General features: G+C 47.9%; 1 protein-coding gene across 19 annotated transcripts in view; it reads left to right on the top strand.

Moving 5' to 3' along the window:
* KIAA0232 (KIAA0232 ortholog) overlaps positions 1 to 21,952 on the top strand; it is an 86,384-nt gene that overhangs the window by 35,690 nt on the left and 28,742 nt on the right. For 11 of the 19 annotated variants that reach the window (XR_013555346.2, XM_078446286.2, XM_078446290.2 and 8 more), the window contains exon 3: positions 16,666 to 16,803. The exons of 1 other annotated variant lie outside the window; for it this stretch is intronic. Coding sequence is in view for 17 of the 18 variants with exons in the window: in XM_078446286.2 (XP_078302412.2) it covers positions 16,666 to 16,803 (138 nt within the window). In the remaining variant the exon portion in view is untranslated. Of the gene's footprint in view, positions 1 to 4,841; positions 5,031 to 8,671; positions 8,773 to 11,398; positions 11,517 to 16,665; positions 16,804 to 21,952 lie in introns of all 19 variants that reach the window. 7 more of the 19 variants (XM_078446295.2, XM_078446294.2, XM_078446293.2 and 4 more) reach the window with 4 other exon arrangements.

Below are 21,952 nucleotides of genomic sequence, written 5' to 3'. Positions count from 1 at the left end.
AAGTAGGCTCCACACTGTTAGTGCAGAGCCCAGCATGGGGCTCGAACTCACAAACTGTGAGGTCGTGAGGTGAAATCGAGTCAGCAGCTTAACCGACTGAGCCACCCAGGTGCCCCTGGAAGAATTTTTGTTTCCGGAAATGAGGACGATATTTCTCTTAACTCAAAAATCATGTACTCTTAGGGTTGTGTGCTAACAGTATCCGCCTAGAATATTTTGTCAATGTTAGTAAGTTTATTAGCACGAAGTATTTATGTCCAGCGTGCTGTAGCACAGGGATTAAGCTTATAGTTGAACACCTCTCTGAGGAGATGTGTTTGTGATTCCTCTGGTTCCTTTCTTAGTAGGGCTTGGGGGGCCGGGGCAGGGCACCTATCTGTGCCCAACTGTTGGATCCACCTTCCAGAGTTCTGCTTCATCTGTAGGGAGCGGGAGGATGAGGGCTGGTGAAAACAGAACCTGTGTGCAGTTACAAGGAGAATCCAAGGGAAATCGGGGCTTTTAAAATACCCCTCCCCTCGGCCCAGTGCCAAGTGCCATGCTGATGGGGAAGGTCAAGTTGCAAATGATACTTGTTTTTAATAGGTGACCTAGGAGATCGGGTAGACCTGATGTTACTTTTCATGACTCAAGGGGAGGTCGCGCTCACGGTACCCCCGAAAGGGAGTCCAAGTGCGGAGCCGAGGGCAGTCTCCCTGGTAGGGGAGTGGGGGGAGGGGGGGCCTTGCCCACCTTCTGTGATTCAGATGCCAGCTCGCAGCCCTGCTCCCTGGCCAGGTGTAGTCCCTGATGTCTGGGTCAGACGTGTGGTGGCCCAGCTCCTCATTTGGGGGGCCAAACGACTCCACCTTTGGGTGTTTGTTTCCTCCCATCTTACCCTCAGTTCGTGAATACGTCTAACCTTGACTCGAAGACGGCCAGCCAGTTTTAAGGCCGTTGCTGCAGCTTCTAGCCTTATCTGCCATGTCTAATCCCTCAGTTTTCCTAATCTTGGTTAAAACACACCCACGAAGAGCTCTTGAGTTCTCAGGAAGGTTTTGCACGTGACTTTGGCCTCAGCTGCACAGGATGATTGGGTGGGAAGTGAGGCTGATCAGACCGAGGTCTTGATTGAGCCGGAAGGACGAGCAGTTCAGCGCCAGCCTGTGATTTGAGCAGATCCTAATGCAGCGGCCCCAGCGAGCAGCACCTCCCGACCCGCGGGTGCCCTGGGGGCGCCACAGTCACCTCGTTTCTACACGTTCTTCTTTCTCTTTGCTCTTCGTGTCTTTCTTCTTTTGGTCGTGGCCGCCAAACTCTGGAAGATGCCCGCTCTCGCCATCCGGAGCTCACCGGTGTTGTCTCCAGATGGAAATGTACACCACTGTCCTGACCCGGGCTCGGGCCCAGCCGCCACCGCCCGCGGGTCCTTCTCGCTCCTGATGAGACCGCGCCGTCTGCTTCCAAACGTGATGTTTTCACTGGCGATCTCTTCGTTCTGGTTATTAGAATGTATTCTCTTTCCCGGTAGATTAGAAGGTCCTGGAGGGCAGAAATCTGATACTCATTTTTGAAAAATGTTTGCTTTCTTGTGAAATAATTTCGAACATGGGAATAATGAGAACATGACGGGGAACTCTCGTGTATTCTTAGTCACCCGTTGATCATATTTTCCTGCTTTTGCTTTATTTCTCTCCCCTCCTTTTGGTACTCTCTTACCCTAAATAAATCAGCGTGTGTTTCTTGAGATGGGGCTTTCTCCTCGCCACGTGGATACAGTTAGAAGACTCAGGGAGGGTAACATGGGCACATCATGATATCCTGCCGGTTTTCCCCTCGTATCAGCTGTCCAGTGATGCCCTTCATCGTAACTTGCCCCCACCCAGGATCCAGGTTGCGACTGCGCCTACGTTCCCGGTGGCACCTCTTTACTCCTCTAATCAGGAGTAGTTCATAGCTTTCCTTTGTGTCTCCCCACATCCACATTTTTGAAGCTAACGGGAGAGTTGCTTAGCAGAATATCCTTTAACTCTGGGTTTGCCTGATGCTTGCTTCTGTGTAGAGATCGCTTACGTGTTTATGGCAGTGACCTCCCGTAAGCCACCAAGTTGCCTTCTTCGTCATGCGTCATGGCAGATGCACACGACGTCCGTCTGTTGCATCGTGGCAGTGCTGGCTCTGGTCTGGGGACGTCTGCCAGGTTTCTCCCGTGGGAAGCTGGACGCTCTTTTCTGTGTAATCATCAGGCGACCCGTTTGGAGAGACTGGCAGTTTTCTCACCCGTAGAGGATTCCACCTGAATCACCTGTTAACTTTGATGGTTGCAAAGTGGTGATTTTTCTAACTCCGTTATCCCGCTGCATTTTGTAGCGGCCATTCTCCCGTAATGCCTTTACCTTCTCAAATCAGTAGCCCGGTCACGTAGAGAACACCACAGCGTGCCAAGGGCGGTGCCGGACATTTCTCATGTAGGCCTGCCTTATTTGGCCTCCGTACCACATCGTGGAGGGAAGTAGTATTTTCTCTGTCTCCACTGGTGTAGCAGTGCACATTCAGAGAGGTTAGGGGATCTGCCTGAGGCCACACAGCAGTGAGTTGGGATTTAAACTCCTGTCTGTCAGATCCAACGTGTGCCTACTTTTATATTAGAGAGTTTTGCTGTTTTTGTTTTCATACATAACAAATAGTTATTGAATGAACAATGTAAGAACACTCTGTTGCAAAGGCAGGCTTTAGAAACTATGTGGAGTGGATTTATTGTCTTTTAATGCACTTGTGGTTTGTAGAAGTGGGGGGAAGGCCATTGTTAGTTCACAGTTGAAGTTTGAGTGGAGTCCCCCTAGGGTGAAAGCGAGTGCCATGGCAGCGTGTGCTGCGGGGAAGCTTGGGGCATCACGTCTCTAACTCTTAAAATAGACTGGAGTTAAATTATTAAAAAATATTTTACAGTCTTACGATTGGCTCAAAGGGAAGCTGTAGTGAAGCCATAATTTAAAGGTGGGACTTTACTTTTCCTGCCTGGGCTTGTGCTGGGCTGATGGTCAACACCAGGTTCCCTGTAATCTGTCACGAGTAGGAAGAGTCGTCTGAGGAAGATAGGACAGCTTTTCGCTATGTCATTCGTAGAACCCCACATTCTTAATCTTCCCTCATCATTAAATGAAAACCATCATCCGAGAATTTATTACAGCGTTTTTTCTGGTCTTTATATTTTAATGTTCTCAGTGTTGTGAAGGCTCTATCAGCAGCCCGTGATGATGACAGAAAGCCCAGCTCGGTCTGGCTTCAAAGGAAGCAGTGCTCACAATGAGCACACATACCCTGCGTACGGCCACGCGTCAGAGCACTCAGGCCCAGGGCTCCCGGCCCCAGGGGTGGAGGTGCTTAGAGACAGTGGCTAAGTTACTTGCCCAGGGTCACACAGCTAGTCAACTTGGGATCCCTTGTTAATGTCCAGAGGCTGGGGCTGGCCTCAGTGGCAGCTGGATACAGGGCCTTCCGTGGAATCAGCCCCCACCATGAAGCTTGCCTTCTCTATTGCTTTCCTTCTCAAGCTTCACCGTCCCCTCCCCGCTGCAAGCCCAGATCCACCTTCATTTAAAAATTTTTGTTTACATTTATTTCTGAGAGACAGAGACAGAGCGCAAGTTGGGGAAGGTCAGAGAGAGGGAGACACAGAATCTGAAGCAGGCTCCAGGCCCTGAGCCATCAGCACAGAGCCTGACACGGGGCTCGAACCCACAGAGTGAGATCACGACCTGAGCCGAAGTCGGACGCTCAACTGACCGAGCCCCCCGGGCGCCCCTCCCACCCTCATTTGTAAGAGTCCAGCAGGAAGAGCAGGGTTTCGTCCTGGTAGGCCAACTTGATCACGGCCCCATCCTGACCCCAGCTCCTAGGATGAGGGGACTTTGCTGGCTGGGCTACAAGCACCTGGAAGCGTAGGGACTAAGAATTGGAGAGGAGGTGCCCCGGAGGAAGTCTGGAGTGATTAGGCAGCCGAGCCACCAAAAAGAAGCCCTCTCAGAGTACCTGCATGCAAAGTACACTTTCATCTATTTTTTTTTTAAGTTGATTTATTTATTTTGAGAGCGAGAGAATGAGAGAGCGACAAGCAGGGGAGGAGGAGAGAGGGAGGGAGAGAGGATCCCAAGTGGGCCTCACTCCAGCAGCGCAGAACCTGATGTGGGGCCCGATCTCACGGACCGTGAGATCATGACGTGAGCTGAAATCAAGAGTCGGATGTTTGCCCGACCGAGCCCCCCAGGCGCCCAGTAGCACGTTCTTCTAAAATGCTGCTCAAGTTTGGGCAAGTGTCCCTGGCTGTACTACACTCTGAGATTTGTGTTTGAAACAAACTGCTTGCTGTGTTACCCACTCTTCGGGATTTGTTCTCTTTGTTTCTTTCTTTGAGGAGTTTTATCTTTGTCCACCTCCTCCAAGATTGTCCTTTCGTGCTCATCCCTCAGTCTGTGTGATTGCTTTAGGTGTTCTTACAATGTTAGGTCTTTTTAGGCTCCAGATGGGGGGCATCCATCGATTCTGCACAAAAATACAAGAGGGTTTTTCCTTAAGCTTTTTTTTTTTTTTTTTCCTTGGGGCATAAAGTACATCCCGACCAGGGTAGTGATGGGCGAATTTTCATGAAGATCATATCTATGTAATGACACTCAGGTAGATAAATAGAACATTACCATCAACACAAGTCCCCGTGTGCCCTGCCCAGCCTCAACCTGCATCGCGTGTCCAGAGGAGAACCCAGTAGTGTGGCCTGTTTCCCACCCCTTCCTCCTGGCACTTTGCCTCTCTGTCCTGCCCTGAGAGGCCACCCCTGGCTCTCCTGGTCTCTCTGTCTCTCGCAGGGCCGCCATCTTCCTCCACGTCTTGCCCTGGGCCTAGAAGGGGCCCATTTCCTGAAGGAGAAAGCAGGCTCAGATGCCAGTGCTCCCGTGCTTGCCGTAGGCTGCCCTTGCCTGGCACAGCTGTCTCCCCCCGCCCCCCGGTCTTCTCAAGGCCTGGATGCTTCAACAGGTCCATATGCTTCAGCACAGGTTTGTATGCTGGCTTGGTTGCATACTTTACCTGGCTTTTCTGGTTAGTCTGGGCAGGAGACCTTATTAAGTAGTCTGTAATATAGACTATTATTAAATAGTAACTGGTCTGCTGCCAGTCCCTTTTTTATTAATGTTTATTTATTTGGCGGGGGGGGGGAGAGTATGAGTGGGGGAGGAGCAGAGAGAGAATCCCAAGCAGGCTCCACGCTGTCAGCACAGAGCCCAGTGTGGGGCTGGATCTCACGAATTGTGAGATCGTGACCTGAGCCGACATCAAGAGTCAGACGCTTCACTGACTGAGCCACCAGGTGCCCCACTTTTTTTTTTTTTAAAGACTTCTTTAGAGCAGTTGTAGGTTCACAGTAAAATTGAGAGGAAGGCACAGACGTTTCCTGTACATGCCCATCTCACGTGCAGAGCTACTCCACCGTCCCCCTCTCCCACCCGAGAGGTACGTTCGGTACTGAGCCTGCATTGTGTAATCACCCGAATTCCATAGCTTGTGTTAGGATTCGCTCTCTGTGTTGGACACTGCCTGGGTTTGGACAGGTGCATGGGGACTGACCTGTATCCGTCACCACAGTGTCCTACAGGGGACTTTCACTACCCCAGACGTCCTCTGTGCTCCACCTGCTCATCCCCCTCTCTCCCAGGCCCCGACATCCATGGGTCTCCTCGTGGCCTCCATAGTTTTGCCTTTTCCACAGTGTCATCTGGTTGGAATCGCACAACGTGTGGACTTTTCAGATTGGCTTCTTTCACTTAGTGATGAGCATTTGAGCTCCCCTAGGTCCTTTTGTAGTCTGATAGCTCATTTCTTTTTAATGTTGAATGGTATTCCATCATCTGGGTAAACCACAGTTTTGTCTGTCTGTTTAGGTACTGAAAGCCCTCATTCCTGGTATAGGGTGTGTCAGAATTTCCTCCTTTTAAAAAAATTTTTTTAATGCTTATTTATTTTTGAGAAAGGGAGCGTGAACAGGGGAGGGGCAGAGAGAGGGAGACACAGAATCTGAAGCAGGCTCCAGGCTCTGAGCTGTCAGCCCAGAGCCTGACGCGGGGCTGGAACCCATGAACCATGAGATCATGACCCGAGCCGAAGTCAGACACTCAAATGACTGAGCCACCCAGGTGCCCCAGAATTTCCTCCTTTTTTAAGGCTGAGTAATATTCCATTGTATGAAAATGCCACATTTTGCTTTTCCATCCCTCAGCGGACACTTGAGTTTCTTCCATGTTTTAGCTATTGTGAATACCACTGCTGTGAACAAGAAACAGTCTCTCTTTGAGACACTGCTCTCAATTTTGGGGGGGAGGTGTATAACCAAGAAGTGGAATTGCTGGGTAAATACGGTAATTCTGTTAATTCTGTTTCAAATGTTTTGAGGAACTCCCAGCAGCTGTACCATTTTACATTCCTCCAACACTGCCCGGGGTCCAGTTTCTCCGCAAAATCACTAACACTTTTGTTATTTATTTTTATCGCTTATTTTTATAGTAGCCATCCTGATGGGTGTGAGGTGGTATCTCATTGGGGTTTTGATTCCCGTTTTCCCTAATGTTTAGTGATGTTGCACATCCTTTCATGTGCTTATTGGCCATCTGGGTATCTGCTGTGGAGAACTGTCTGTCCAAGTCCTTTGCCCGTTTTTGAATCGGGTTGTTTCTTGCTGTTGTTGAATGTTAGGAGTTCTCCATATGTCTTAGTGTTAACCCCCATCGGGTACACAGTTTGCAAATCTTTTCTCCCATCCCATGGGTTGCCTTTTCACTCTGTGACAGTGTCTTTTGATTTAAAAATTTTTATGAAGTCCTATTTATTTTTTCTTTTGTTACCTGTGCCTTTGGTGTCCTGTCCGAGAGATCACTGCCAAAACTAATGTTGTGAAGCTTTCCGTATGTTTCTTCTAAGAGTTTTACAGATTTAACTCTTATGTTTAGGCCTTTGATCCATTTCTAGTTAACTTTTGTGTATGGTGTGAGGTAGGGGTCCACTGCCCTTCTTTTGTAAGTGGGAGCCCAGTTTTCCCAGCACCATTTGTTGAAAAGATCGTCCTTTCCCCATCGAATAGTCATGGGACCCTTGTTGAAAATCACTTGCTCATTTTTGCGAGTGTCTATTTCCGGTTTCTCTGTTCTGTTCCTTTGGTCTCGTCTTTGTCTTTATGCCAGCACCACGCTGCTTTGGTTACTGTAGCTTTGTTGCAGCTCCTTTTAAATCTCCTAACTGAGGTGTATTTTCTAGCTCAGAGCCCGTCATTCTAGAAACGTAGCTGTATTATTGCATTATCTCTGTTTTCCAGAGGTTAAGAAAGAATAATCCCAGTACTGACTACTGAGTAGGGCTGATGACTTCTTTATTCTTGGGGCCACTAGTGACGTGCTCTCGCAGCCTGCCAGCAGTAGGTTAGCATTTCTCTGCCCGGGGGAGAGCTCGCATCCCAGTGTGCCCTGTGAGAGTGCTGTCCTCCTTAACAGTACTGCTGCAGCTGACCCGCCCCGGCTTCCTCAGGTGTCTCACCGCATAGGCTGTATTGCAACGTACATTTACTCCATACACATTGATTAAATACACCTTACACATAGGGAACACGAAAATAAAGTCAGAGTGGGAGCTAGCACCGATGATGGATACACAAATTCATGTCTACAGACTTCCTAAGATATCATAATAAAATGTATTTTTGGGGGGTAAAATCTTTTCATGGAATAGAGAAATGGTTTTGAATATAAGTAATTGCATTTTTACCACGTGCATTTCTGCTTTTTGTGGATGCCCGTGACATGCCAGACGCTGTGGCAGGCACCAGGCATACAGAGCTGACTAGGGATGGTCCAGGCAGGTGCGGGATCTGTGAGACACTCTGGCTGTGCAGAGCTTGGGACACCGCGTGCGGGGGTGGGGGCAGGGGGAATGGCGGAGGAGAGACCGTTTGGGCAGGTGGAGGGAGAAGGAAGGGAGAGTGCACGCGAGGTCACAGAAACAGGAAGGGCCTGATGTCACGAGGCCAGAGAAGAGCAGGGCAGGGGTGCGAGCGGGCGATGAGACGGGCAGGGTGAGCAGACGGACCCTGACGAACCTGATGTGCCGCGTTGGGGGCTGCGCGTCAGTCCCCAAGACAGAAAGACCCTTGGCTCTCGACAGCCAGCATCGCAGGGTGGCCTGTGAGCTGCTGGGTAAGCTGCGTGGGCACCTGAGGGCAGGGAGGCCAGCGAGGAGTGGTCACTGTTGGTGGAGGACCCAGGTAGAAAAACAGATGTCGTTAACCTGAAACGATGCTGGTTTTTAGAGGCAAGTCGCCGTTCTTTTGAGCAGTGAGAAGTGGATTCGTTACTAAGGCCCTTCCTCCCATTCTAGCTATATCTTTCCTTGGCAGGCAACCAAAATTTTAACCTAAACTGGCTTCCGGGGGAAAAAGGTCTCCCGTAACTAATAGGGGAGGCCCCAGCCTGTTCGATTCAGAGCTTTGACAGTGTCCCCGGGACTCCCGCCCTGCCTGTCTTCTGCCCCCCTCTGTCGGCTGGGTTTTGCAGCCAGCTTCCAGGGAGGTGGGGGGCCAGTCGCAGGGAGCGTGGTTCTGGCATCCGGAGGATGCATTCCCCCCCCCGCCCCCACTTTGTTTTCTGCTCACTTTCAGGTGCCCATTTCTGATTGGTCCCATGCCTGTGTCTGAGCCAATCTCTGTGACCGAAGGGATGAAACGACGCTGATTTGTATGAAGCCAATTGGGGCCTGAAGGTGGGGGTGGCACCAGTCTCATTCAAACACTTGGTGCTTTGGGTTTTTCAGGGCGCTGCCGGCCGGAAGGTGTGGGTGGCAGGGGTGGATGCTGGCAGCTCCCGGCAGACGTCACTATCCCAGCTGTACTTCAGGGTGGCGTGTGTTCCTTTCCTTCCTCCCGCTCCCAGTTTCCTTTTTGACAGAAGGCAGCAAGAGGAAGTCAATCAAAACTCTGGCCTTATGTCACCTCACAGTAGTGTCTGGAAAAGTACTCGGTAATAGGTTTTCATGCTGAGAAAGTTCTTCAGCCATCTCTTCTTCTGGTACTCGGTGATTGTGTGCTGTCTTTAAGACTATGCCTTTGAAAAATCGTGCTTGATTTTACTGAGTTTATTGAGTAAATATTTGGCACATGTCCAGTACTGTACGTTTGCCTCTAAGTGGACTTGTAATGAGTGTAGCATAGGAGACTAAAAACACAACCGTAAACAAGATAGAAATGTCTTGACCTGTTTTTTTATACTGTGTTCTTTTAAAAGCTGATTATTCAGTGCTATTGTTTGAACAATACATTCACTCAGTACATGAAGCCAGGGAAAAAATGGAGTAAGGGAGCTCTCAAATATAAGTGGAAAAAACAGAATGCAGAAAACTGTACCTATGGGGCACCTGGGTGGCTCAGTCGTTTGAGTGTCCGACTTGGGCTCGGGTCACGATCTCACGGTTCGTGGGTTCGAGCCCCGCGTCGGGCTCCGTGCTGACAGCTGGGAGCCTGGAGCCTGCTTCGGATTCTGTGTCTCCCTCTCTCTCTGCCCCTCCCCCACTCAACACTGTCTCTTAAAAATAAACGTTAAAAAATAAGAAAAAAAGAAAAGTGTACCCACTCTGCTGCTGTGTACCTTTTGCTACAGACTTGATGTTTCTTAATGAAGTCAACCTAAAATTATAAGGCGAAACAGCGTTTATCTGCACAATTTATAATGCAGTGAGGCCATTCTAACAGCTAACTAATAACAACACTGTTCGGGTCACAAATAATGGCAAGCTGCTTTGTGCGTTTTCATTCTGTCGGAAGTAAAAGCCCGCAGACTCCCCATTCCGGCCGGCTTTGCCGCAGAGTGTTGTCCGAGGTCACACTGCAGATCCAGCCGCGGTTTCCCGCTTGACGCCGGGCAAAGGAAACGTCTGTGTGACTGTTCAGTCGCGAGGCTTCTGCCTGCCTTTCACGTAGACGAGACTCATCTGCACTGTAATCATGTGCTGAGAGGCACACAAGAGGAGAATCTAACACTTTTATAAATGCTTTCTGGACAGTTAACGTGTTAAACGCACGCCTGTGGGTTAATGCCAGCATTTGGCAGTATCTGTGTGAAAAGACCTTTTCAAAGATGAAGTACGTTAAGTCTTCCTCTAGATCAGCAATTAACAGGGCAGTTAGGTAAGAAAAGAAAAGACATCCAGATTGGAGAGGAAGAACGAAACCCGTATGTTTCATGCTTGAAACGATCTTGTGTATAGGCAATCCTAGGGAATGGAGTGAAGAAAATTCCATCTACAGTAGCATCAGAAAGGGCAAAGTGCTTAGGAGTAAGTCTTGTCAGCCGGAAACGTCATTGAGAGAAATGAAAGGAGACCCTTGTAAGTGGCGAGACCTCCCGTGTTCATGACCAGCAGAGCCCACGTTCGTAAGACCGCGAAGCCCCGCGCGCTGATGTGCACCCTCAGGGCAGCCCTGTCCCAGTCCCAGCTGCCTGTGCTGCAGAAATTGGCAAGCTGATCCTAAAGTCCATATAGACATGTGGGCTCAGAATAGCCCAAAAAATCTTGGAAGAGGAGAACAGAGTTGGAGGACTCGCACTTCTGACCCCAGAACTTCCTACAAGGCAGCACGCGTGCAGCTGTATGAAACGAAACAGGATTCGCTGTGTTCCGTGTGTTTGAACGGCACCGTGCTGTGCGGGAAGGATAGTCTTTTCAGCGAGAGGTGCCGAGACAACAGAGCAGCCATGTGTGGGAGAAGGAGGTCGGACTCCTGCTTCACGCACACGCAAGTATGAACTCCAGCCGGTTTCTAGACCTAAGTGAAAGGAGCTAAAACTGTAAAGCTCTTGGAAGAAAACGTAGGAGTAAGGCTCCATGACTTGGAGTAGGCAGTGATTTCTAAGATCTGACACCAAAACAAGCAGCCAAAGGAGACCTCAATAGATTAGACTGTCTCACAGTGAAAGACTTTTGTGCCTCAAGGGACATCATCAAGAAAGTGAAACAAAAAACAAACCTGGAATTGGAGAAAATGTTTGCAAATCCTGTATCCGATGGGATGTGTGTTCAGAAGAGATACTTATAAAATGGGCCAGTATTTGAACAGACATTTGTCCAGAGAATATGCACAAGTGGCCAGTAAGCACATGAAAGATGCTCCCTAGTCATTAGGGAAATGCAAACCGTGGTGAGACATCACTTCACACCCATTGGGGTAACTAAAAGAAAACCCCAGACGGTGACGAGCGTTGGTGGGGATGTGGAGGAAGTGGGGCCCTGAAACGCTGCCGGTGTCGTGGGGATATAAACCTGCTTTGAAAATTGTCGGTTCTTCGGAAGGTGGAACACAGAGATGCCTGTGACCCAGCAACTCCACTCCTAGGTCTGTAATCGGAAGAAGAGAAGACATACGCCCATCAAAAGCTTGTGTGTGAGTGCTCATAGTAGCCAAAAGGTAAAGCAGTCCAAGTGCCCGTCAACAAATTAGTGGACAGAATATGGTATGTGATTGCAGTGGAACAATATTCAGCCCTAAAAGGGGTGGGGTGCTGACACGTGTCGCAGCGTGGATGAGCCTTCAGAACATTGTACTGAAAGCAGCCAGACTCAGAAGGAGATACATCGTATCCTTCCCGTTTGTAGGAAAGGTCCAGAATAGGCCAACCTGCAGAGACAGTGGGTCAGCAGTTAGCCTGCTAATAGCACAGGGTTTCATTGGAGGCGGTGAGTAGGGTTTTTTTGGTTTTTTTATTTAGTGTCTTATTTTTTTATTTACATCCAAACTAGTTAGCATCTAGTGCAACAATGATTTCAGGAGTAGATTCCTTAGTGTCCCTTCCCCATTTAGCCCATCCCCTCTCCCACACCCCCTCCAGCAATCCTCAGTTCTCCATATTTAGGAGTCTCTTACGCTTTGTCCCCCTCCCTGTTTTTATGTTATTTTTGTTTCCCTTCCCTTATGTTCATCTGTTTTGTCTCTTAAAGTCCTTATGAGTGAAGTCATATGATTTTTGTCTTTCTCTAACTTCACTTAGCATAATACCTCCAGTTCCATGCACGTAGTTGCAAATGGCAAGATTTCATTCTTTTTGATTGCCGAGTAACACTCTGGTGTGTGTGTGTGTGTGTGTGTGTGTGTGTGTGTGTGTGTGTGTGTATGTATATACATACCACATCTTCTTTATCCATTCATCCATTGACGGACATTTGGGCTCTTTCCGTAGTTAGGCTCCTGTCGATAGTGCTGCTATAAACATTGGGGTGCATGTGTCCCTTTGAAACAGCACACCTGTATCCCGTGGATAAATGCCTAGTGGTGCAATTGCTGGGTCGTCGGGTAGTTCTATTTTTAGTTTTTTTTTGAGGAACCTCCATACTGTTTTCCAGAGTGGCTGCACCAGCTTGCGTTCCCAGATGAGTAGGTTTTAAAATGAGATAGGGGAAGGGTGCTTGGGTGGCTCTGTCGGGTAAGCGCCTGACTCTTGATTTCAGATCAGGTCTTGATCTCAGGGTCGTGAGTTCAGGCCCCGCGTTGGGCTCCATGTTGGGTGTGGATCCTGCTTAAAAAAACCAAAACCCCCAAAAAGATAGTGGTGATGGTTGCCTAATCACCACTGAATTATATTGAAAACCACTGAATTGCACACTTTAGAAGAGTAAATTTTGTGGTATGTGAATACAACTGTTATTGTAAAAAATTAGCATTAACAGATGAACATTTGTATTTGATTTTGATGGTAGAGAACATTAACTATGTTCCCCAGAGAAGCAAATGTTTTATCTCCTCTCCTCCCCAAGAGTTTTGTCCTTCTCATTAGTAGGGCTGAGAACAGAAAATCGTACTGAATTAGAGTTTGAATTCCATCAATAAAAACATTGTGAGACTTTCTCTGCTTTTTGTAAAAGTACCTATAATTATATCCTTGGTGATCCTCTCGGCCTGCCAAGTTGAAAATATTGTCTGGCTCTCTACAGAAAACGTTTGCTGTTCCTTGGTCCCTTGCTCTAGCACCTTGTTTCTTCTGCCTGGCATCTCCCCTTCTCTAGTCCAAACTTGTCTTCGCTCTTGCAAGGCTCCACTTCAGCCACCTTTCCTTCCGTAGGAAGCCTCTGCTTAGCAGCAAAGTGAGCTTCCTAAGTGCTTCTTGAACCATTTCTAATCGCAACAGCCATACCCCAGTCATTTGCTTCTGTGTCTGTATTTCGCACCAGACTGTGCACGTCTGGCAAGCAGGGACTCTGCTGCGTTCATTCTTATAATCCCTAGTGCCTAAAGAAGACACTTCAGTCGTTACTGGATGAAGGGGTGAATCCACATTCGTGTATAAACCTCGGGATGCCAAACGGGAAACATGAAGCTAATGCCAGATTCCCGTTGTAAGTGAAGAGCTACAGGAGCTCTTCTCATTTCTCCGTATTCTTGACCTAATACGTTTTCTATGAAAAAAAATATGCAGCTTTAAGAAAAAAATTTTAAAAAAATTTTTTAATGTTTATTTATTTTTGAGAGAGAAGGAGATACAGCATGAGCAGGGGAGGGACAGAGACAGAGGGAGACACAGAATCCGAAGCAGGCTCCAGGCTCCAGGCTCCAGGCTCCCAGCTGTCAGCACAGAGCCCGACGGGGGGCCCGAACTCACGAACCACGAGATCATGACCCCAGATGAAGTCGGACACTCAACCGACTGAGCCACCCAGGCACCCCCAAAAAAATTTTTTTTAATGTTTATTTGTTTTTGAGAGAGAGAGGCAGGGGGAGGGGCAGAGAGAGGGAGACACAGAATCTGGAGCAGGCTCCAGGCTCTGAGCTGTCAGCACAGGGACTGACATGTGGCTCAAACCACAAACTGTGAGATCACGACCTGAGCCAAAGTCAGACGCTTAACCAACTGAGCCACCCAGGCGCGGCGCGCCCCCCCCCCCCTCCCCCAATATAGCTTTGACTATTAAGGAAGTATGGCCTAATTACAAGAAAAATCAGAAAATAAAATTAGTGTCCTCCTCCTACTCACCAAGAGATAAGCTCCTTAGTGACCTCTTAGTTCATTTCTGAGACTTTTTTTTTTTTTTTTTTAATTTTTTAACGTTTGATTTATTTTTGAGACAGGGAGAGACAGAGCATGAACAGGGGAGGGTCAGAGAGAGGGAGACACAGAATCTGAAACAGGCTCCAGGCTCTGAGCTGTCAGCACAGAGCCCGACGCGGGGCTCGAACTCACAGACCACGAGATCGTGACCTGAGCTGAAGTCGGCTGCTTAACCGACTGAGCCACCCAGGCGCCCCATCATTTCTGAGACATTTTAATGCACATCAGTGTGTGCATATGTGCAAGTGCGTTAATAAAAAAATGAGATCGTCCTTTTGTATAAACTGTTTCTCTTACGTACACTGTGAATGGCTTTGTGTGTCAATAAATATGCTTCATAATTTCCGTAATGGCTATAATATCTCATCACCTGGATGAATCGTAACTTATTTAACCAAGTCCTCCTTATTTGGCATTTCAGTTGTTTCTGCTGGTTTGCCTTGATTGACCGCTGTCTGATCAGCATTGCAGTAGCTAAATCCGTGCACACGAGGGCGGTTATTTGGTTAGGATAAATTCTCAGAGGTAGAATTATTAGATTGAAAGTGCATGCCCATGTTTGAAAAGTTGGACACGTGTTGTCAGACTGCCCTTCAGAAAGAGCACCTGTCCATGTGAAGTTTGAAAGTGCCTTCTGTCTGCCTAATAAAACTTGATTGGGATCTTTGAAGGTGTTACCTCTGCTGGGTAGAGAGATGTTCGTATTGCTCAAGAAGGAGAAAGAGCCAATCCCAGCAGCTCAAACAACAAGGAGTCCCTTTTTCCATAATTAAATAACGTTTCTGCCTTCTTTGCTCTAAATACTATGAACAGTAGAGCAAATGACATTTCTCTCTGCCTTTGGAAGCTTCAAGTCTGCATTGTTATGGTTCTGTCCACTCTCCCTGTCAGAGGACAAGCCCTGTCTCTGGAAGATACCACTGATGAGGAATGTCCGGTTTCAGGTGTAGTCCAGCCAAACACATTAGATAATGGAAATCTACTGATAGTACTTACTTGGCCATCAAACACATTTTCCTTTGGAAAATTGGAATTGACACCACTCAGCCAGAAAAATCTGGTTTGCAGGTTCATGAGATCTGCAGACATGCCCAAGAAATTAAGTAGAAGGGTGCTAATTATGATGGGCGTAGATGGAGGGATTGTTCTCCCGCTCTTATCTGGTGGCATAAAAGTGATTTCTGTGCATTGGATCAAAGTAAAAATTGGGTTAGATGGCGTGTGATTTGATCTTTTATTTATTTATTTTTTAATTTTTTAAAATGTTTTTATTTTTGAGAGAGACAGAGTGTGAGCAGGGGAGGCACACACCCACACACACACACACACACACAGAGAGAGAGAGAGAGAGAGAGAGAGAGAGAGAGAGAGAAAGAGAGAAAGACACAGAATCCGAAGCAGGCTCCAGGCTCTGAGCTGTCAGCACAGAGCCCAATGCTGGGCTCAAACTCATCAACCGTGAGATCATGACCTGAGCTGAAGTTGGCGCTTAACCGACTGAGCCACCTGGGCGCCCTACATCTTTTAAAATCTTTTGAGTTCATTATTATTATGCTTTTCCTTCTTTTTTCATCTTATTCATATATTCATATCTGTTTCCTGACGACCCACTGTAGGCCATGTCCTCTAAGTAATTTTTAAAATGTTGCCTTTGTCTGTCATTCTGATCTTTTTTCCCTTATTGTCCACTGGTTTTAATCATAATTTGTTAAATGGAAACCTTTTTAAAAGGCAAAACAAAGTAGCAAAGCAATTAAAGATACTACTTAAAGTCCCAGTTGAGGGAAAGAGCTATAAACTTACATCTTGGAATATTATATAGCCAAAGAATTTGTGGTAACATGGGGGTAATGTTTACAGATCAGTAAGTTAAGTACAATTGCAATATTCTACAAATAGCGTGAGTTCAAATCTCTGCTTTTTAAAGCATACAGAAAAGACCAAATGAAGCAGTCCAGATTATTCTAGTTTTCACTGAATGGTAGGCTCACGGATAATTTTGCCTCCTTCCTGCTCTTCAGTTTTTCTTCAGATTTTTATAACGGGCATATGTAACCAAGGGGAAACATAAAATTAAAATGCCAGCATAAAATATTTTCTGTGTGTTGCTTTTTAGACGATAAGGTGAAGAAATAGGGACTGAACCGTTTAACTGTTAACTGTTAAAATCTGGTAGTTATATGAACACTATCAAAAGAGTGGGAAGCACAGAAGAGAAGACATTTAATTGTGAATATGATTTGGAATTTATACTGAAACTTAGATATACAATACTTGCATTTACTTAAAAATGTCTGAGTTCATTAGCATTTACTTTGAATGTCAGTGGGTCAGGTTCATCAAGATCATAAATAATGTAATGATAATCTCAATAATAGATGCCAAATGAATGGATTCTCGTAAAGTGCTCTGATTGACAGTGTTCTGTGGTCTCTTATTAGCGTGTGCCATTCTGTGATGAACATACCTGGTAGGGAATGTATGTGTGAGCGTGTGGGAAATAACAGAGTATGAAACTTGTTATTTCATCTTGTTCATTGAACTCTGTCTAATCTCATTTTAGGAGAATGACATCTTCCTGGGCTGGGAAAAAGGAGCTTATAAGAAATGGGGGAAGAGTAAGAAAAAGTGCTCAGATCTAACTCTAGAAGAAATGAAAAAACAGGCTGCTGTCCAGTGTCTTCGTTCTGCTTCTGATGAAGTAGGTTTGCATTTTGTTTCTAATACTTACGAGAAGAAGAAAGAGGCGGGGCGGGGGGTGGGGCTAAAGGTACACAAATGCAGCATCTTGACCAAAACAACTTAGAAAAATAAACTATTCGTTGTCTTACCACTGTGATGTGAACACGGCCCTTTTTTCCTTTTTGGCATTTTTCTTCATAAGTTGAGTTTTATAAAGTACATTCTTTAACAAGTGCTATTAGAGTATACACAAAATTTTATGTCCTTGTTTTCCGATTTAACATGTTCTGTCTTCTTACATTATCTTCATTCTTTTTGGTGGCTAAGTTATATTTCCTCAAGCAATATTCCAACAGCAATATAATATACTCTTTATTACTGGCTATTTACTTAGTTGGTGTTTTGTTTTTTTTTTGTTTTGTTTTGTTTTGTCTTGTTTTGTTTTTTTGGGGAGTTATCTCTACGTTCAGACTCCTGACTCCCAAGATCAAGGGTCCCATGTTCTTCTGACTGAGCCAGCCAGGTGCCCCCTCTAAGATTATTTTTATCCATCTTCTAATATACTTCACGTAAAATATTCCTCCTGTCCTTCATGCTGACAGAACAAAATAGTTTTAGAGTAAAATCACCCATTTAGATTAATACTATGCAGTTCTTATTACTCAGGATAAGACGTACTCTCTGAGATCATAACCACTTGGGAAATTATTTAGCTTTCACCACTGTTTGCGACGGTGCGGTTCAAAAGGTACCTTTGTAAAGCAGAGTTGAATTGGGAGGATTCATACGAGTTACCGAAACTTCCTCCTGAGCTGAGTCCTCTAAAGGCTGACGTTGGCGTAACCAGGTTTGCTACATCTGATCATCTACAGAGGTGTGTTCTTTCTGGCTGCCGCCCACCACGCATGCCTCTTGAGGTTTGTTCAGTGCTTCCCGGCAGTGTGTTCTCCTGCTCAGAATCGTCTGTGAGAGCCCAGGCCCCTGGCGTGGGCTCCCGCTGCCTCGTGCTGCCTCACGTCCTCCACTGCGGGTGTTCATTCTGGCTCCCCTTCGTCACCGCGCTCACTGTGCTCCTCCGGGACTGAGGCTGTGACCTGCCCGTGTGTTCATGTCCTGGTACCTAACTGAGCGAGTACGATCACTGGCGGTACCGAATTTCTCTTGAACGGAGTTGAATGCTCAGGTGTTTAAGGAGTGTTCCTTGTCGTCCTGCCCTTGTCCTCTCCCTCTGTTCTCCTCTCCCTTCCCCACCCCTTTGATTTGTTAACCTCTGATCTCTCGAAACTGCTGCCTCGTAGACTGTGGGATAGGACTTTGGAAGTGACCGCTCATGGGTCGTCTTGATCAGGTACCGCTTCGTTATGGCAAGTGGGACGTAATGAGCCTGGTCTAAGGGGTGGGAATACACCTGCAGCACACAGGGGACTTGCGACGCTGAGTGCTGGAGACGCAGGGCCGGAGAAGCGGCCTGAACGGCCAGTAAAATGATGGACAGCCAGAGTCATTTTTTCTAATGAGCCACAATCTCTCCTTCGCTTCTCTCTCTGCTTCTGGGTCATTCCCTCTCGTCTGAAGGCTGGTGGAAGCTGGGACCCAGCACCTGTCGCCTAGGGAGAAATACAAGTGGCCGGGAGTCCGCCGGTTTGGATGCGTGGCAAGGAGGGGGCAGAGTTGCCTGGGGGGTCCCGTCCTTGAGCAGGGGCAGTGCTCACACAGAGAAAAGGGGGTGGTCGGATGCTTGCTCAAAAGCCATTTTCTACCCGACCCAGAAGGGAAAGTAATTTGGAGTTTAAAATGCAGGTGCCTTTTTAAAGGAGAGGTTAGTTCAGGTAAATTCTTTGAGCAAATTCCAAAGAAGCTGCTGAGTCATGGTTGGGAGGAGAATGCGAGTTGAGGGTTTCAGTCTGGGAAGGGATCTTATTTCTGCTTTGGACCAGAGTTGCCGTGAAATGACTCTTGCCTTGACTCATGGCGGAGGGAAGCTGAGTGGAAAACAAGGGTGCCCGGAGCGAACGGTCGAAGAATGAGGAGTGTGGGCCCCTGCTCCCCGGCCTGCTGAGCTCTCGGCCGGTTGATGCTGGCCGGGCGTGGCAAGTGCTGGCGGCCCCTTGGTGCGAGGTGGACAGACTCGGTGCGGCGCAGACAGAGGAGGGCGGTTCTTGACATTGTTGCTTTGCAGAAATGCTTTTCTTTGCTGGGAAGCCAAAGCTGGGAGTTTTGTTTACAAACCCAGTGAAGTATACTTGTCCAGTTTCTTCTTATTTTGTAAAATAATTGTTGCATTACTTTTTCCTAATGATTGTTTTTAATCCTATCAACTGAAAATCAGCTGAGGAAATGAACCCGCCAGGCATGTGCCAGGAGCTGGGTACGGGCTTAGGGAACGAAGGAAGCAGAAGAAGGAAGTTCTCAAGCCCCGCCTGCCTTTTTCGGACCGCCCGCTGTGATGTGTGTGCATCAGCACAGCGTCCTCAGGCGGGCTCTCCTGGCTTTTGGGGAGTCAGTGGAAGGAACCTGGGGGGAAAAAAATCCTCTTTCTTTGTGGCCTGCAACAACAGAAGGGAAGCACTGTGCATGTTCATAAACTATAGGCTATATGTCCCCAGGCTTTTCTTTCTAGACTCTGCCTGCTGGCTGCAGTGAAACTAAAGGCACAAAGAGGTCCTTCCTAGGAAATTAGAACGCAAACGTTTTGTTCTCTGTTTGGGCCGCAGTGAGTGTTGGCCTACGGGTGTGATGTTCGTTTCCTAGTACCGAGGAAGGTGACGCACGTGGTTCCGCGCTTTCCCACCCAGCCACTGCCAGCTGATAGGAATCAAAAGCCGCTAGACTGTTCACAGTCTGACGAAAATGCTTGTGCTGTAACCGCGAGGGTAACCTGAGTGCTGCTGTCGTTCTGTTGGGTAGGCCGGTAGAGGTGAGGTTAAGCGTCACCTGGGAGAGGAGTTCTTTTCTCGTGACTTCCACGCGTGCCTGTGTGACGATTACAGGTACGGCGTTAGTCGTTGCTGTGAAAGCAGCCGTAGCGTCAGACTCCAGTGCGTCATGGTTGCCGTGGAGAGGCTGACTTCCCGGACTGTGCTTCTCCATGCTCGTGATGGGACTCTGTGTCTCCTTCCGCTTTGTCCCTGCGACAAGTTGTGCCCCACATCACAGCTTTGACCTGCTTACCTCAAGGTTTTGTCACAGAGGCATCGCCGAAACAGCACGAAACACAGTTAGGTCAAACTTAACTGTACACGTTGTTAAAATTCAGCAAAGAATTTGGGCGGTTGGTGAGTGTTTATTCCTCCAGGAGATCATGACCCTCACGGGCCTTGCTGTTTGTTAGGTTCTGCTGAAACTGCCTCTGCCAGTTCCCTTTGCTTGCACGTGCAAATAACACACAGTTCTCTGGCCATCCATTTTCTTTTTTTTTTTTTGAATGCCTATTTTTGAGAGAGTGTGTGTGAGCAGGGAGGGGCAGACAGAAGGGGAGAAAGAGAGGATCCCAAGCAGGCTCTGTGCTGTCGGCATGGAGCCCGACGCGGGGCTTGAACCCACAAACCGTGACATGAGCTGAGCCGAAACCTAGAGTCGGACGCTCACCCGACTGAATCCCCGCCCCCCCCCCCCCCCCACCTTCCCCCAGCCCTTGGCTGTTCATTTTCTGTAGCATGTTTTGCACCTGCTGTGGCTGCAGTTGTAACAGGGCCCGTAATGGGGCTGGTGCAGCTCACACGTCCCCCAAATGTGCTTTTATTAAGTGACGCTTTCCTGAGCTCTCTGTCTCTGTTGTCAGTGGACGTGGCATGTGCCTGAGGTTGAATATATCCAGATCCCTTGCCCCGTTTTAAAAAACATAAAAGAGCATTGAGGTTTGTCAGCTATCGTTATTTACAGTCCTCAAGTTTCGTTGGCTCTGCCTTCTCTGTCCCCAGAGTTAAGGCTTTTTATATTGTTTTAGTTTTGTTTTCATAATAAGTAGTTCTATTTCTGCTTGTTTTAATGGAGCTTCTGAAAACTGCACTAAAGGTGGTAGTTCGCCGTCCATCTGGGGGCGTCCTTGGAAGATGAGGAGCTCTGCGCCCGGCCGTGGGGGGGCCGCAAGCGAGGCTCAGAGGCAGCATAGCTTTAGGTTTTAGGTGTCGCCCTGCCCCACCCACCCCATCGAAGAGCCTCGCAGAGGATTGATGCCCCGGCTACAGCGGGGCCCTTCTTCAGTTGCTCATGTTCTCATACTGACCGAAATCCTCCAGTAAGAGCAATACTCCATCGTAGTATTTGCATATGTGTTGTTCGTAGGCTGTGCCGGGTTGGATATGCAAGATACAAAAACCATGTTACATGTTTCCTGGCAGTTTACTGTTAAAGTTAATTTTGACGACATATTTGCACACTGACTTCTGAACTTAACTCGTTCTGGATAATAAAACAAGGATCAGAACAATGGTAACTAACATTTTTGGAGCACTTAAAACGTATGAGATTCTGAGCCATGCAAGAGGTGAGGCTGTGCTCCCCCTATAGGCCAGACCCCTGAGAAGCCCGTGGCTAAAGCTGAGAAGGCTCAAGGTGGCTGTGTGGTCACAGCCAGCCCTGCCGAAGAAGCCTTGGCCTTATCTCCTCACTCTAGGTGGAGGGAGGGGCATTCAGGGGCACCTGGAGGCCGTTGGGAGGGTTTTGGCTCTTCCTCGGGGAGGTGGCAGAGGGCTGGAGGGTCTGGAGCAGAAGCTAGTGTAACCCGACTTTGACACTGATAGGGCCCCATGGGCCGCTGGGCTGGGGGTGGTGCGGGGGGGCAGGGGAAGACTGAGAAAGCGGTGGTCTGGAAGGTAGAGGACCGTGAGCGCTAGTTGGATTCTAGATATATTTTGAAGGTAGAGCTGACGGCCCCATTTGGAGTGGAGAAGAGGGAGGAACCCAGTGAGGGATAGCCAAGGTTTCTGGTCTGAGCAGCTGCAAGAATGGAATTTTCATGTCTGAGGAAAGGAAATCAGGGAAGAAACACTAATCCGTGGGTGGGTGGGTGGGTGAGGGTGTGAATAGAGCTTTGAATGTGAGCTCCCAGGGAGAGGGCCAAGTGGAGACTCCGGAAGGCGGCCGGGTGGTTCTGGAGGAGGCCGGACAATAGACTGTTGGCTTGTGTGTGTATCTCGCCCAGACCTGGCGTGCTCCTGTCTCTGGGG

This window comes from Panthera onca, chromosome B1, assembly GCF_046562875.1.
Source record: "Panthera onca isolate mPanOnc1 chromosome B1, mPanOnc1 haplotype 2, whole genome shotgun sequence".
Taxonomy (NCBI): domain Eukaryota; kingdom Metazoa; phylum Chordata; class Mammalia; order Carnivora; family Felidae; genus Panthera; species Panthera onca.
Note: the sequence above shows the minus strand (reverse complement) of the source record. Positions and strands in the feature narration are given on the sequence as shown.